Here is a 17,810-nt window from a genome sequence, read left to right on the forward strand (position 1 = left end):
CCAGGCCCGGTTTGCTCCTGAGCTAGGGGAGGGGAGAGAGACCCCAACAAATTTGTTGCTATGAAACTTCCCAAATGGGGAGTCTGCATAGTAATGTTTGGAATCAAATGCCCTTGCTCCAGGCTGTTCTTGTCTGGGTCCACCCTTGCTCGACACTGAACAAGGTCTCCAGCCAGCCAATCACCAACAGTGTATGGGTGGCCTCGGGCCCCTTGCCCGGGCCCCTCCCAGGCCCTGAGAAGTCAGGGGGTAAAGAGGGCCCCACGGCCATTCCCCAGCCAACTTGGGAGTAGAGAGCCAGTTATCCTCTGTGAAATGAGGGTAAAGCAAAGAAGTGCCGCCTTCTTGTGAGGGCCTAGCATGGGGCTCCTGGGGGGGCACTTCCAGAGGCTAGGACTAGGGGCAGAGCGATGGCCACAACATCTGGACTCCTTGAAGAACTGTCAAAAGAGCACAAAACTGGGGGCCCGCAAGCTTGGGTGCAAGGAACCGTTGCTTAAGGGCCCTGTGTGCTAGAAGAGTGGCAGGTGTTTTCACCAAGAGACGCAGAGGCACACCTCTCCTCACGCAGCAGCATCTTAACTGCTCCTAACGCCACCACCAGGTCACTTTTTGACAAAAAGTATCCATAAAGGGTATTCAAAGGACCCCGATGTGCCCTAAGGACACTCAGGAAGGGAAGCGCAGGAGGAAGAGACCTAGAACTCTCAGGGGATTCCTTCTCCACCAATCAGATGCCTTTTTTTTTTCCCCACACTACACCTTTCCTCACCAATCAGGCTGCAGGATCAGAAGAATCAGGGTAGCACTGTCTTTCCTCACTGAGGTGTGTGTGTGTGTGGGGGGGGGGGGTTTCCTAAATCACTGCCTTTCTTCCACACACCCTTTCCCGTCTCTCCATGACCAGGATCCATCTTAACTTCCCCCCTCCAAGTTAGTCTTAGGTTCCACCTAAGACTGGGGGACAGCTGATGTCCAGGGCTGCAACAGAAGACAGCCACTTGGGCTGGCCCCAGCATCTGAAGTCACAAAACTGGAACACCCCTCCGCTGTCTGTACCTGCCCACCCCCCAGCCCCAGCTGGCTGAGGTATCTGAGCACCTCTGCCTCAAGGGGAAAAACCAAGCAGAGCAGGAAGTAGCCAGCATCCTTCCTCACCAAGACCTTCCTGTTGTCCTGACCTCTGAAGTGGCTGCCATGGGCAAATGACCGATAAATCAGTGCCCCGCCAGTTTACAAGATCCCAGCTTCTATTTCTTCTGAAAAACAGAGGGCAGACGCTTTGGGTATAGGCAAAGGAGTTGGATACCTTCCAACTCTGTTCTCTGAAGACCTCAAACCCTCTCCTAGCCTTGCCCTGCTCACGCCTTCCTGGCAGTGGAGAACATCGTTGCCTGGGCGACCTGCCCGTCCGTCTCCTGGAGCACCTTGCTCACCTGAACATGTGGGATCCGAGAGTTCGCTCTCGGAGGAGAGTGTGCAGAGCCATTGGGGTTTGGGTTGCTGTTGTTGGGTTAGTAGGGAGGTGCTCTGTGTGAGCAGAGGTAGCTCGAGCCTCACAAGGGCACTCACTTCGCTGAAGCTCTGTCGCCGTGGTGCTGAGATTCTTTATCACCTTTGCATAGGGAGCCCTGTATTTTCACTTTGCTCTGGGTCCCTCAAGTTATACAACCAGTCTGCACACAGGTGCCCAACACCTGGTGTGTTTCCGGTTATGGAAACACCTCTGCTTCATTCAGAGGTGAGCAGCATTCAGAAAGGGTTGCCCTCTGCAGTTCCTCCGAAGCTGAAGCCGACTGCCAAGGCTTGGCACCCTCCCGAGTCATCAAGGTTCCTAAAGACTCATTGCCTTCCAAGAGCCTTTGAACGTAAACATCTCATGCTAGGGCAAACTCTGGCCCTAGACCCCAACAAAGGTGCAAGAAATCCTTAGTCCCTGGAATTCCCAATGTGGAGGGCGGGGCTACTTTCTCACTCCCCCCCCCCCCACTTCAGTTTCCTGGCATTTCATCAGCTCCTCTGAGTCACCTGACCATTGCTTGCTTCATTTTTGTTGGTGAGAGAAAAACAAACAGCAGAAAGTTAAAACATTAGTGCTTGCTTCGGTGAACAAAAATAGTCTCCCGTCTCCCCCCCCCCTTTTTTTTTGTCCTGAAGAGTAAAGCTATTTGCAGATGGATTAAACGTTCCTTCTGAGACCCTGATCGCTGTGAGTGTGTGTGTGTGTCTGAGAGAGAGAGAGAGAGAGAGAGAGAGAGAGAGAGAGAGAGAGAGAGAGAGAGATGGGGGTTGGACAGGGAGGCATTGCGAACACATCCAAAGAAGAAGCGCATCTGTGAGGGGCTAGAAAAAGAGAGTCCTTTGTCCCGACAGTAAGCCTGGTGAACATGACTCTCTGGGTCCTCTGGTATGCGGCACACCTGTGCTGAGGAGACGCTGAGGAGAAGGAGGGAGGCAAAGGGGGGAGTGTCGGGAGCCTGGCCCTGCACACCCTCACAAGGAATCACACCTACTGCTTTCTTCTTTGAACCATGTCTCCATCGTGTTTTGTTTTGCCTTTCATCTCCAAATACCAGGGAGGCCTTCAGAGATATGAGAGGGAGAGACAGAGAGACAGACAGAGAAACAGAGACAGACAGACAGACACACACACAGAGAGAGAGAGACAGAGACAGAGGAAAGAGAGACAGGTGGGGTGTATGTGTGTATGCGTGCACACACGTGTAGTCTGCTTTGTAAGGGAACTAAAAAAAAAAAAAAGAAAGAAAGAAAGAAATAGAAAAGGAGGAGGGAAAGAAAGTGGGGTCCAGTGTCCTTGAATATCCCTGCCCCCTAGCCCCCCAAACAACCTACCTTTGCAAGCCTTCCGGTGGGTGATGGGCTTGCCCATGTCCCTGTAGAAGCCCTCCTTACAGTAGTGGCAATGGCGGCCGGCCGTGTTGTGGCGGCAGTTGAGGCAGACACCCCCACTCTTGCGCCCTGACAGCTTGTAGAGCTCCATGTTGAATCTGCAGCGCCGAGCATGGAGGTTACAGTTGCAGGCTGCAGGGGAACCAGAAAGAAACCATCAGCCCAGGGGTTTTGGGGGAGTGACACTCTGGGGACAGGACCATCTCGGGTGCCCCCGGCAGGATAGCCCTTGCTCTGCGAGCCTTTCCTTAGCTTCCTCGCTGGCATTTAAAAACCCTGACTGACCGAGTAGTTCATGGTACCATGGCTGAGGCCTCCCACATGGTGGTGACCTCAGACTTGAAGCCTCTAGAGCAAGGAGAAAGAAACGTGCTTAAGCCTCTCAGTAGGAACAGGCCATACCTAGGTGCCTCAGTTTCCCCTTTACCATCCAGCTGCACATCCTTTCTCTCACCCCTCTTCCTGCCACCAGGGACTCTGAAGTCAGCTGCTCCCTCGCCTTCCGACCATCCAGCGCGCAGAGGACCCTCGGCTCTCTTCTGCCGCTCTTCTCCCGGCCAGTCCCACTTCTGTCCGGTCTATGCACTCAGCTCAGAGGTCAGTACCTGAGCCCTGCCCTCCCGGCCGGACGCTTCTTGAGGCCCGGCTGTGCATTGCACACCACCTCTCTGCTCATGACCCACAAGCCCTCACCTCCAGCTTCAAGTCTGAGGTCTCTACTTGGACCCTCCTGCTCCACATCGCCCCCTTTCTCTCCAGCCTGCCTCTGTTTGCCTGTATCTACAGGAGTCAAACAACTGAACGGATGCAAAAATATCGGGGTGGGGATGGGGGCCGGGGATTGCATCTATACGAAGAAGCATTCATTTCACCTCATCCTTGAGAAGAATAACAACACATATTTGGCATTTTTAAAAAAACGTTTGCAAATGTTCTAGGGAAAAGACCCGCACACGATATCCACCGGGGTCTATGATTACAGAAGAGGAGGGCACATCTCCACTTACCTCCATTTTCATCTCCGCGCATGCACTGCCTGTGTCAGGCCATGGGCCAGTTTTCCTCTCTGTAGCTGGTGTAAGGTTGCCTTTTCTACTATATAAGCTATAAATGTTTCTGCCGGTTTCTCATTGGGATGCTATTCTTACTTATTTTACAGCTGCCGCTTGGATCTTTGTGCCTGTTGTCCTCTAAATGTTCTTCCAGGAGTCAGTCCCCAAATCACGCGCCCGGTAAGTCGCTCAACTGACAAGCGGAGGTGGAGGAGGGCCTTCATGGCGGTGTTAACTACGCTGACTGCCCTGCGGTCCAGAGGCCAGTTTGGATTGGAGAAGAGATCTGACTCCCAAGAACCTTGGGAGGGTGTCCCTGAGCGGGTGTCCCCAGGTGACGAGCTCAACTCGGCACACAGAAACTGCGTCTCCGCCCTCATCCACACTCAGCTGCCTCTTTGGACTCGCTGAGCAAGGCGAGGGATAGGACTTACTCAGAGGTGCTCTGTGACCAGCCAACCTGCCCAGTACTGCGGAGTCCTGGCCAGCAGCAGGTAGGTCTCCTTGCTGCTAGGCTGCCCCCAGAGAAGATGACCCGGATCACCACACATAACAGCGAAACCTGAGCGACAGGCCAGAACCCCCGGGACCTGGTGCACCTGCCCAGGGGCCAGGACTCTGCCAGGACCCCCCAGGGTCTCCCCACTCCCCTCTGCACACAGAAAGACCTCCCAGAAGCATCTTTTGCTCCTTCCTGGAGGCAGACACACAGCCATGTCTCCCTCTGTTGGAGGGCGCCACTACAAAAGGCTCTAGCTGCTCAGCGTCCATCGGGCCTGTGCCGTTCTGGGAATGTGGTGCTGCTTGCCTTAGCCCTTGGGAACGCTCAGGCCAGAATCTCCTTCCATGCACACCTCACACCAACAAAAGGTGCTTTCCAAACAGCCCGTCACACAAAAGAAAACTCCGAGGCCAACATCAAAAAGAACCCCCTGCCCCTGTTGGGGCTGTCAGGGAGCATCAAGCCATAATCACTATGCTCAGACTTCTGCAAAGTATTTTACAGCTTGTTTTCTTTTCTCTTTGTTTTATTTTCTCTACACAAATGGAAAAATGCACTGGGCAAAGAGGCTCACATCTGGATCCCTCAGGTCCACAAAGAGGTGTCAGCCAACTCCCACCAGCCCAGCCGTGGGCCCTGCCTCAGAGAGACGCCCTAATCCCTCATGCCTTCCTGTTTATCTCCTGATTCTCTCCCAGGCAAAAATATTAGGTATTGGTTTCCTTATCAGATTTCAAGGCGGGAAGGAAAGGGCAGCTTTGTGAGAACAGAGGTCAACTCAGGAGAGATGGGGGTGGGGGACCCAGCCTGAACCAGATCAGGGAGCCCGCCCCAGCCCCACTCGGATGCTTGGTAGTTTACCTAGCGGGTCCCCCAGTCTCTCATAGAGACCCTAAGCTATGTTCCTGCTAGCTAGAGTGTTAGGATAAGGCAGATTCCTGCAGATGCCCTGTAGCTGCATTTCAGGTTCATGAAGAGTGGCGGGGTTGGGGGTGAGAGAAGCAAGGGCAGCCCAACTCCACCCCTTAACCCGAAACCTCACTGGAAAGAGAAAGAGGACCAAGAGCCAGCTCCTGATTTCCTCCCTCACCCTTAACTTCCCGTCACCTGGAACTTGCTCAGCCGTTCTATACCTGCAGCTGAGTAACAGTCAACCCGACATATGCGCTGATCTAGCTACATGCTAGTCAATGCATGAACTGTGGGGGACACAGGACGAACTTCCAACTGCTTGAGGGGCTCCTCCCTTAACAGAGGAAACGGTCAGACAGAGTACACATCAGAATTCGCATTGATCAAGTGGGACAGACGCCCTTAATCAACTTCATTGCTTCACTGGAGACAAAGAGAGGGTTTCATCTGCTGGCCCACGACAAGCCTCGATTAGATTCCTGTTGTAGAACTGAGAGAAAGCAAACACTCAGGGAAGGAGATACGTGTATGGATGGAGTAAGTGCACTGATGGATGACTTGGTATGGGCGGGTAGATTAATTGATTGGTGAGTGGATGGAATGGATGGATGGATGGATGGATGGAAGGATGGGGTAGATGGGGAGATAGAGGAACAGGCTGATGGATGGACCCATAGGATGAATGAGTGGGATGGATTGCTGGGAAGGTACGTGTAGGGTAGGGTGGGCAGATGCATACGTGGACTGGTGGGTGGGGTGGCTAAGCAGATGGGTACAAGGATGAGCAGGCAGACAGGAAGGTCAGAAAGTAGACAGGTAGATAGAGAGGGCCAGGAGGATTTGCTGCCTGGCCAGTCATCCTAGAGGCATAGCCTTGTAATTTTCCTGTGTTCTTACATTGAGCTAATTTAAACTCATCTTTGTGCTTTGATCACGCAATGTAATTCTATTTAAGTAGACTTCAGTACTTTAGCAAGAGGACCACTCATCCATATGCCACGGACTCCCTCTCCCCAGGGCTCTGACCACAGAGAACCGAGGCTGGGCTATTCAGTGAGCTTACAAAAACTCTACCAAATATTGATTCTCCACCAAAACACCTGATAAACTGAGCCACACACCTACCGAGAGTACCCCAAGTCCAGAAATCACCCAGCAGCACTTAAATCCTGACCCTGACTCCCACATCCACATGGCTCTGGCCTGTCAGGGAAAACAGGAAGGCCATCTGGGATGGGCCTAGCAGAAGCCCTGGTCTCAGACCCAGAGCTCCTTATCTGTCCTTCAGCCACACAGAACCATGAGATTGGGTAATTAGACAGAAGGATGGACAGACAGACGGCACAATTGATAGACAGTTGGCTTCATTTCTTCCTTCCTCTCTGGGGCAGTTCTTTTGAGAAACTTGCATGTGTTCTTTATATAATTGCTAAGAAAATTCTGGACTTACAAGCCTGCCTCTGGGCTGGCAAAAATAACCCACAAAACACCAGCTGCAAGCTGGGTACATTTTTTCTTTGAGACAGAGTCATACTATGTAGCTGTGGCTGACCTGTAACTCACTATGTAGACCAGACTGGCATTGAACTCACAGAGATCACCCAGCCTCTGCCTCCCAAGTACAGGAATTACAGGCATGAGGCATCACACCCAGCCAGGCTGAATGCTTTCTACTGAAGAAACTGGCCCCTCCCTCTTAACTGTCTGTGCTCCCTCTGAGCTGTCTGTCTGTGCTCCCTCTGAGTTGTCTGTCTGTGCTCCCTCCAAACTGTCTGTGCTCCCTCTGAGCTGTCTGTCAGTGCTCCCTCTGAGCTGTCTGTCAGTGCTCCCTCTGAGCTGTCTGTCAGTGCTCCCTCTGAGCTGTCTGTCAGTGCTCCCTCTAAGCTGGCTGTCTGTGCTCCCTCTGAGGCACACTGCTAAGCATGTAGGTCACAGGGACACAGTCATCACTTCCGGCTTCCCTCCTTGTTTCTGGAAGTAATATGTGGAGAGAGCTGGGGGAGGGGGGGTGATGGCGGGTGGGCGAGCTTACTCTGGTTTGATTTTAGGACGTCTAGAAGCAAGCAAGACAGAGTCCCGCATCATGGTGCTTCTATTAACAGAGAAGAGACAGGGCTATGAGAGACCCGGGCTCTTCCAGCTATGGGCAGAGCTGCTGGGACAGACAGGAGACCGACAGCCAACTGGCTGGGTCTTCCTAGGGGCCCGATAGAGAGGACAGAGCCTGAAAACAGAGCCTGAGAGAGGCCAGGATGTTCTACCCTCACCATTCCAACTGCGTCTGCAAACCAGTCCACCTGGGGATCCATCCGGCTGCTCCTCCTCTTTCTCTGAGACAGAGTGTGACTGTATAGCTCAGGCTGGCCTTAAACTTGAGGTGATCCTCCTGCCTCAGCCTCCCAAGTGCTGAGATTATGGGTATGCACCACTAAGCCAAGTACCAGCAGACATATGTCGTCGTCCCCGCCCCCACCCCCTTTCTCTCTCTCTCTCAGAGTTTCATTTCACCCAAGCTGGCCTCAAATTCACTATGTAGCCAAGGATTGACCATCAGCCTGCTGACCCTCCTGCCTCTCCTTCTGGGATTCCAGGTGCCCAGAACCCAGAGCTGCAGGCTTGCTGGACAAGCGCTCACTCTACAAACTGAACAACAGCCTCAGCTCTTCCAGACATGTGTGTAACAAACTCCCAGGTGATGCTGTTGCTCCCGGCCTGCAGACTTGTACTGAATGATGGAACCAAATGAAAAAAAAAAAAAAAACCAACAAACAAACAAACAAACAAACAAGTTCGACTGTCACCCTGTGGAGAAAGTGCCTTGCAGCAAGGTGAGGGTGGAGCTTACAGCAGGGGGCCTTTGAGGAGGTGATGGTGGGCAGAGCGAGCTCTGGCTTCATAAGGAAAACTTCTTAAACAATTGGCGCAAAGTCATGAAAATATTTGAGAGCTATTTTTAAGAGTTGGAGGCTCATCCTATTTTTCTTTTATTTATGACCTTGCTACTCCATTTGGTACACTATTTATTTAGAAGTTGTCTGTCTCTTGTTTATTAATTGTAAATTTTCCTCCCTCAGGGTCTTCTGAGCCTAGTTTGTGGTAACTCGTGAAAAGGCCTAGCTGAGCAACCACGCTGCACACACCTGGCTCCTCTCTGCACCAGCGGTTTGCCCTCAAAGGCTTCTCTTTGGAGGAGAGGCTGACGCAAGCCAGCCCAAACAGCCCTGGTACTCACAGCAGTCTGTGTTCAAGCTAGATCATGGTGATCCTGAAGGCCAGTCCGTCCGTGTACGCAGCACACTGTCGGCGCTGCTTTATAACTGGAAAGTCCAGTTGCAGGCACACCTTCGTGGTCAACAAATATTTATTGAATGCCGCTATAATCCAGAAGTTACCCAGGGAACTGGGATGCAGCGGCAAACGGGACAGAGCGTTCCGGAGAGAAGCCCAGGTGTGATTAGTTGATGCTGTTGTCTCTGTTGTCTCAGCCCAAGGCCCACTGCTAACACTAGGATTAGCGATTATAACCACAGATGCCGAACAACCAGGGACAATGAGGACCAGTCAACAGAAACCCAAGGGGATGAGCAAGGGGACAAGACACAGGATGAGCCTGGTCCCAGTCAAAGTTCCTGGAGCGCAATCATTGAAAGTAACTCTTTTCAACTTCAATTTTAAAAGGGGAGGGGCAAACGTGGTCCCCACTACAGGGCAGGGTGTGACAAATGGGACTGGTAAATGCTTGGGTCTTCCAGAGAGGGAGAACACAGTATGCTGCTCTTCAGGGTCCTAGGCGAAGAAAGCTATTTTGACAAACAACAAATGGAGTGGCTCCCCCTGCCTGGAGGTTTCCCATCTCTCTGACATGGGTCAGTGGTCTGGGATCAGCTGAGCAGATGATGGTCCTTTTGACTCATCTGGTCAACAGCAGTCCGCCCATACCTCACAGCACCGGGGTCGCTCAGCTCACAGCGTCCCATTCCACCATAAGATGGGGAGAGAAGAGCAGCTACAGCTTTTATTACAGTCTGTTTGCTATGATTGCTCTGTTTTACTATTAGTCATTCCTACTTTCCTATAGACACAGGAAAAGTAATTTATATTATATTATATTATATATTATATTCACAGTGCCTGCTACCATGAATGGTTTGATGTAGACACAGACACAGACACACACACACACACACACACACACACACACACACACACGGGTCAGGGTGGGAGTGGGGAGCCTGTAGTTTCCTCTGAGTTTGGAGCAGGCTGAAGGGCTCCAAAAGAAGACTAAAGAAGTGTGAGTGAACAGTGTTCCACTCCTCTACTCCCATCAGCCCAGAAGCCCCTGAAGCCAAATTCTCTCCAAGTAGCCCCGTCCCTCTCACGGCATCCTCTTGGAAGCCAGGCGTAAAGAGCCCTTTATCCTAAGGTTCCAATTTGAGAATAAAATCTGACTACCTCTTCCCTACCAAGGCTTTATTCTGATACCGGAGGATGCTGTGGGTGGTAGGAGAAAGGAAAAAAAAAATGTGGGAAGTGCTTTGGAAACCCAGTGTCCCAAGTGAGTGGGTCAGGGAAGCCTGCCTGCCAAAGACCAGCTTTAGATAGTTTCTGATAAAGTCTCTGAGATAAGTGGCCGGTGTTTGCTGAGGGCTTAGGGAGCTTTAGCCAAGCCTGATCACAAAGCAGACCTCTGTCAACAGTCCTTCAGGCCACTAAGAGGGCTGAGCAAACACTACAGTAACAAGTTCTTCACACCTGTGGAGCTTGGGAAAGGTTCGGGGCCCCTTTGTCCACAGGCAGACAAAGAAGCTGCCAAGAAAGCCTGGGCCCCCACCCAGCCGGGGCCTCTGGGCATCTGGAGAAAGGCCTGGGGTCAAGACAGACAGCTTGAAGTCTGGCCAGCCCTGTGTCCCTCTGTGGGCAGAAACAGCTCCCAGCGGACAGGGAGACAGACCCTCCAGTGAACAGAGTGCCTGTGAATGGGCAGCAAAGGACCTTTTCTGAGACTGGGCCCAGACCTACAGGCAGGATTAAGGGCTTGGGAGCCAGAGCATCCTGAGAGTACAGCCAAGGCTTAGAGGCTCATTCTCTGCCCCCACCCCCACCCCACCCCTGTACAAGGCCACTGTCCCCTCCCCTCTGTTGACTACAGGGCCATCTCCCAAATCTGCTTGACCTCGCTGTCATTTTTTCCACTGACTCCTTTCCTCTGTAAACATCTTAGCCTTTTCTTTCCTCTGCCCTTTTTTGGCTGCTCCACCTCCCCCTAAGGCTTTGAAATGATAGTCTCCTAACTATCCCAAGCCTTCCCTACTCTATGCAGGAAAACTCAGGGTTTGCGCTGCACAAACACCCCTCCCCAGCCCTCTCTAAGGAGGAAATACGAGGTCCCGTAAGCCCTGAGCAGTCATCAGTTCTTTGTCTGCAGCCCTTCTTAGAGCCACCTTCTTCAGAGCCTGGCCCCAGGACACTGAGGGTCGGCTTAGCTCTGCCCTGTTAGCCACCCCCAGAGAGGTCATCCCTGGCCCACTATGTACCATTCCCAACTCTAAGCCTTCCCCACCTCCAAGCAATCTTTTGCTCCAAATCTCTGAACATTCCTCTCAACTTGCCACCGCCCTGTTCTGGAACCTTCCACAGCTGCCCAATTCTGAAGAGATGCAAAGTCCATTATTTTCAAGGGCAAAAGAAAAAAGAAAGAAAGATAGGTAGATAGGTAGGTAGATAGATAGATAGATAGATAGATAGATAGATAGATAGATTTCAAAACAGAGATCCATGGGACTGGAGAGGGGGCTCAACGTTTAAAAAACACCCACAGGCTGCTCTTCCAGAGAACCCAGGTTCAATTCCCAGCACCCACACAGCAACTCACAGCAGTCTATTGTGTGTTCCAGGGAACCTAACACCCTCTTCTGGCCTCTGTGCGCAGTAGGCACGCACATGGTACACAGACATACATGCAGACAAATCGCCCATACACATTTAAAAAAAATGGAGGTGCAGAGAGTGACTTACTGCAGAAAGACCTTACTCCACTCCCACTCATGACAGAAGCAAACAGGAAATGGGGTGTTGTTCACCCAGAGCAACACAGCGCTTGGACAGTAGTGGCCTTCCAGGGCTCCCTAGTTTACCCTCTACGGAGGAGATGGAAGAATGTGGCAGAGACTTTGCCAAAGACCTGGCAATAGTTAGTGATAGTTAACCTTTCACCTAACTAGTCCAGGGCACTTCCCAGACCTCCTTCATGGCAAGCGTTGGCGTGGTCCCGAGCTTAACTACCCCACCTCCTGGCTGTTGGAATTCCTTCCTACAGGCAGAGAGTACTCAAAGGTTAAAAAAAAAAAAAAAAAAAAAAAGGTGTCTGAGAAAAGCTCACCCCCTCCCCTGGAGAAGAAGGCACTGCCATGAAACCCTGAGCCTTGTGACTCACATACCCTGCCAGATGCCTGCTTGCAGCACCAGGGAGGTGGGGGGGGAGGGGAGGGGCAGAGGGGAGAGAGGGCTTCTTTCCAATCGCTTTCCCCAAAGGTCCATGCACTGGACGCATGAGAGCTGACTTGCCAGGGGAACGAGCCAAGCCTGGCTCCCGGCTCCCTGGAGTCATTTCCCATATGTAATGGGTCCCATCGCCAAGGCTGGCACATGCGGGACTCAGGAGCAGTCGGGGAGGCTGGAGCCCAGGGCTTAATGACTTGCAGCTACTCTATTCTACACCACTGGGGAGGAATGTACAAGTGCAGGGCCGCAGCTCTCCTTTCACCACAGCTCCCAGGCCACATCCCTCTCTCTACCTGACCAGCCAGCTAACCCAACCCTCTAGCTAACTCTGACTTGGGTCGCTACAGCTCCAGAGACAAGTCAGCCTACAGCGCTACAGGACCTCTGCACTGCACCTACTTAGAGCTCTTGGCCTCATTGACACAGGGCCCTGACCACGAAGGGGACAGGCTGACACCAGGGCTCTGGTGAGCCACTCTAGGCCAACACGCATCTCCCACTTCATTTGACAACTGCAGTTGCTGGATTTCACTAGTCAAGGCACAGGATGCCCGTGTCAACATGAACTGCAGGAAGTGATCCTTAGTATTAACACCCCAAGGCTTGCATGGCTAATCCTCTACCTGCAACACGTTCCTTCCCCTCATAAGCCCACATGTTGCCTGATGTGCGGCAGTTTTCTTTCAAAGGCAGTTCTACGGATATTAGCCCTGGTGAGTCCCAGAAACCAAAGGGGCCCCTCAGAGTGGGCAGTCCCACTGGGCTTTGTGGAAAGTTAAAGGGCTGTCTGGTTCCATAGTGCTTGCTTGTGCCATGCCCACGTGCTCCTCCTTGCACACATGTCCCGCCGCTGACACAGGACAGAAACTCAACGACTTCTCTTTCCGTTTGTTTGTTTTCAAAACAGGGTCTCACTATGTAGCTCTGGCTGTCCTGGAACTCACTGGCCTCGAATTCAGAGAGATTGCCTGCCTCTGCCTCCCAAACGCTGGGATAAAAGTGTGTGCTCCTTGCCTGGTGCATCCTGTGGCCTCTTAGGACCATATGGGGATGCACAGGACACGGGAAGGCACAGCCTACTGGAGCTTCCCCCACTGTGTGACGCATAGAGACGAGGAACAGACCACTCCACAGGCACCCATGAAGCTCACCTATTCCTAGAATGCCTGAACTTCACACGCAAACATCTCCCTACCATGGGACAAGGGTGGAAGACAGCAAGTAAGGTGTAAGTGGCCCAAATTAAGTAACAAAAGAGCTTTTTATCCAGGCGTGCATTGTGTGGAATCCACCAAAACCCAAGCCCTGGTTCTGGACCTGGTTATTTTAATCAAATCTGTAGGTAAAATTTATCTAGAGATCAGTAAAGGGCTTATGCGATTATAATTAAGGCTTTAGTTAAAAATCACGTCCTGGAAGAAAATGTGGATGCTCTGCCACATGGACGAAATGACAGGGACAGCAGATTCCGGCACTCGAATGGGTCATCCCCGGAAGTGAGTGACCTAACCATCACTGGAGACATTCAAACCGAGGGACAAGGTTCTAGATTTGTAGAGGAAGACCTTCGAGCAAAGACCTCTAGGCCTTAGGGCTGAGCCGCTGTTATAAGCTTGCAGCTAGGTCCGACCCAATGAAGGTTCTTACTCAGGAGTTAGGACAGGGAGTCAGATCTGCAAACAACTCTGGTTCCTTACAGTGAGCACTGTGCACGTGAGGAAGACGCAGAAGAGCACGCAAGCAAACACAGGGGCTTTATCTGTAGAAAACGGATCCAAACAGCCCTTCTGGAATGGTGTTAGCATGACAGACCATGGCCCACGGAAGCTGTGACTCTTCCTCCTGCATTGGACTGGCTTAGGAATGCAGTGGAGCAACGGAGCAACAGGGTGGCCCAGCTAGGGCTCAGCAGGTAAAGGCACTTGCTGTGTGGAAGAAGAGACCCAAGCTCTGCTAGTTGCCCTCTGCCCCCTGACCCCCCAATAAATAGTGTCTGGCAACAAACAAATAAATAAATGCATCAAACAAACGCAGCCACATCCGAGGGGCGGGGTTCAAAAGCAGCAGGATTAGGTGGCCTTCTGCAGAAATGCACCGACACAACTGCCCACAGCTGGCTTCTCCCTGCCGGGTTGGCACTGCGAAGTACCAGCTGCTAAGCACCATGAACATTTCCCCTGGAATTTAAGGATGATACACCACCGTAGAGTTTAGGCAAGAACCCTTGAAGGGACAGACCCTTACAGGAAAAGCCTGTGTCCAGAAACAAAGGTATCAAACTCCTTTGCTGCTTGCTTTAGGTATAGGCCCTACACATGTCAATAAGAAAGGCTGTCCCCTCCTTGAGGCCTTGTCCCCCATGTGGAAGGGAGCTCCACGCTAGAACTTTTTTTGTGTCCAAAGGGGGGGGGGGGCTTATGGGAAGTCTAAGAAAGAGAAGACAGGGAACATAGGCCAAACCAAAGCCTGAACGATGAGGTAAGTAATTGGGAGAAAAGAGGGCACCAGGTGGCACTTGGGATCGGTACTCACAGACAGAGCAGCTGACGCCTGCCACTGCTGCTAACTCTGTCCACTGGTACATGAACAGGTAACACACCCAGAGTAGCTCTGTGCACCATGGAGCCATTTAATCTTCACAGCCTCAAGAGGCCAGATCCAGCATCCCCACCCCACACCATGTAAGGCCTCTCGCTTTGCCAGCTGTTTCCTGTGTGTTTCCACCATAAACACACACACACCACCCTGAAGGAGAACTATGAAGACCAATGGGACCACGAAGAGATGTATGCGAGAGAGTTTGGAGACTTCCGAGGGAGTTCCCAAGTGCTGGGTGGCTCAAGTCATCAGATTCATGACTTTAGAAGCAAAAGTTTACCCTCTAGGAGGCAGAGATAGAAAGATGGTACCAAGTACACCACATGTATCTTCACAATGGCCCTGCAGTGTCCATGGGGAATAGGTTCCAAGACAACCCCCAAACCCCACGAACACCAGAAAGCCAGGGATGCTCATGTCACTTCTCTGCAATGACACAGTGTTTGCCTAGCACCTACCCATCGTGCCGTGCACCTTCAGTCACCTCTGGGTTGATTCCAATACCTGTTACAGCATGGGACAGTAAAGGAAATGCCAGGAAGGAAAAAACGTTTTAATAGTGATGCAAATGCTTTTCAGACACTTTTGGTCTGAGGCTGGTTGACTCTTCCAGGGTGGAACCCAAGCACATGAAGGCCCAACCAGGCCGTCATTCTACTAAAGAGAGCCACAACTCTTAAAAGGATGGAGATGCTGGGACCAGATTTTGTACACTTTATCCATCTAACACGGGCACAGACATCAGGTGGGGAAGGTCTTGCTGTCCCTGTCCTACAACTAAAGAGACCCCAGCAGCTCATGTGGCTCACAGCGATAATGGGACTAGAAGCCACTCAATACAACCTACAAGGCCCTGTGGGCAAATGGTAAAGTAGAGCTGTCCCTAGGAGACGCAACCTGGTGACCTGGTTGTTTCTCTACCCAGAATAGTAGTACTGGGGCGACAACCTAGGCCAGGCAAGGTTATCTTCAGACTGCTCTCAGGTAGTCTTCGCAAATGGCTTTCCCAGGGTTTGAAAACCAGACAGGTCCCTTGTACAAGTCCGGGGGAGGGGAGCCCCATGTGATCGCCCCCACATTTCTTGGCTTTGGCACTCCTGGCTGCTTTGCATGTGGCTAATTCCCCCGGCGTCCTCTGTAATTCCACAGTAATGTGGTTTTAATTGTCCCCAAAGTGGGCCATTCTTCCTTTATTGTGCAGTAAATTTCCCTCCAGAGTTCGGATTTCATGCGCCAGCACCGGTTGAGGAGCAGGCTGGCCTCAGGGGGAGGCAGTGCTAGCCTCATCGTTGGCCCCTGGCCCTGGCCAGTCTGCCTGCTTCTCACTCTGACCCTCCCTTGGCCACCAGCTCCATACCGGAGGAGGGGGGGCATGGGGCAAACATTAGGACCCTTAAGGGAGGGGCACACATGAGAAGGCAGAGACACTGGTCTGTGGTTCTGTCTGGAAAGCAAATTAACTCGACAAATGCAAACAAGCTGCAAAGCAGATTCACTGGGCAACAGTACGGGCCAGCTCGCTGCTGTGTGTTCATTTTGAATGACTAGCAAACGCCACTGAGGCAAGGCAACAGGTGCAAAGACAGCGAGGCACTCTGAGCCTTTGTCACTTCCCTCCTGTGGCCTGGGCCAGTCACCTGAGCTGTCTGTTCCTCCTTGCTGGACCAGAAAAGAGGAGTAATGATAGCCACCCTCCCCCTTATCAGATGAGCAGAGGTCCTTAACCTCAGAGCTCCTTCATCCTAAGGAGGCAAGGAAGAGGGTGAATCTGGGGCCAGACATGCAGGTTCAGATGCTATCTGTCACGGGCTCGCACAAGACACTTGAACTTGGCTGTCTGTTAACCTCTCATCCATTAGCTTCCTTATCTAGGAATGAGAGCAGTGATGATGCCCACCTGCCAACAGTGGCTGACATTACCATGACTGTGACTGACAAGATTCGTCCTAAGCATCCCCACCATATCTAACAGAGATGCCGGAGGCACCGGGCTCAGAGGTGGTCCACGTACTAGATAAAAGCAAACGGTGGTCTGCTCAGGACACCAAACCAGGGGGAGGTCACAAACAGGTCAAGATCTCTGAATTGCTCAGGTGAGATCAGCTTGTCTCCACAGAGTTCCTGGTTTAAGGTACGATGGTCGGTCTGTGCCCCTTACCCATAGGTTTAAGGGTCTGTGAGAACACAAGTGAGAGCAACACTGAGGGCGCGCCATCTCTCCAAGCATGCAAAAGAAGCACTTCCCTGGTAGCCTGCTAGTCATTCACATGGAATGCCTTTGAGAGGGGAGAGCTATGACTTAACGACAAGGAGGAAGACAAAGCAGCTAGACCACGGGCACCAGAGAGGGCCATGCCAACACACACCTCGGTGTTCCCTGCCGCAGAAACGACTGGCATCTGAGCCATGGGGCTGAGAGAGCCCACAGGGAGGATGCTGTGTGCCCCTCGAGCTCCATGGAGGAAGCCACACCCAGAGGGAGATGCAGTCCACCAGCACCTCCCAGCCTCTGTCTCTCTCCTTGCCACCATCCTGAGTCAGGCCTACTTCAGAAAAGAAGTCACAGCCCTGGCCTCTTAGTCTGTAAGCAATTCTACATGGCCCCTCTCTTATCTGTCCCATGCCTTGCCGGTCCTCCTGCAGAAAACCCACTCCAGGAAGATGGACACATCCATCAATCCATGACCACCTTTCTCCACAGACAGCCTTCCTTTATTCTTTTACACCTCAAGCCTTAACTCAGCTTTCCCCTCCTCAGCATCCTGCCCCAACCTCCGGGCTTAAAACCCTGAGCCTGTCCTCTAAGTCCCTGCCTGGCACTCTTTCTCCAAAGACACATAACCTTCAAGAGACGTGCACATATGTGTAGACCTCTAGCAGCAGGCACGCACGCACTGAATCTATTATCAGCTTAGCACGTCTGCATGCTTTCCATAACAACGGTGTTGGCTGTTACCTCACGGTGTGCACAGCCATCCTTCTGTTACTACGGGGACTAGTGCCGTGACCCTGGAGGCAACAAAACCTGAGGATGTTCAAGTCAGAGTTTCGTGAGAAGACACAGGTTTGCCACAGAACTCACACACAGCCAGACCCTATTGTCTGGGGAACCATGACAAGAAAACTTTGTCGGTGCCTGTTCAGTACAGATGTGATTTTCCTGTTTCGAGACAAGGTCTCACTACGTAGCTGTGGCTGGCCAGGAACTCATTATGTAGACCAGGCTAGCCTCGAAACCACAGCGTTCCATAGCCTCTGCCTCCCCAGTGCTGGAACAGAAGGGGTGTGCTGTCCACAGATATGGGGTTTTTTTTTTTTTTTAATTCTGTTTGCAC

General features: G+C 52.1%; 1 protein-coding gene across 2 annotated transcripts in view; it reads right to left on the reverse strand.

Annotated features, from left to right (window-relative positions):
- Ntn1 (netrin 1) overlaps positions 1-17,810 on the reverse strand; it is a 184,355-nt gene that overhangs the window by 57,290 nt on the left and 109,255 nt on the right. For both annotated transcript variants that reach the window (XM_051168413.1, XM_051168412.1), the window contains exon 3: positions 2,854-3,042. In XM_051168413.1, coding sequence (XP_051024370.1) covers positions 2,854-3,042 — 189 coding nt within the window. The remainder of the gene's footprint in view (positions 1-2,853; positions 3,043-17,810) is intronic.

This window comes from Acomys russatus, chromosome 25 (genome assembly GCF_903995435.1).
Source record: "Acomys russatus chromosome 25, mAcoRus1.1, whole genome shotgun sequence".
Lineage (NCBI taxonomy): Eukaryota > Metazoa > Chordata > Mammalia > Rodentia > Muridae > Acomys > Acomys russatus.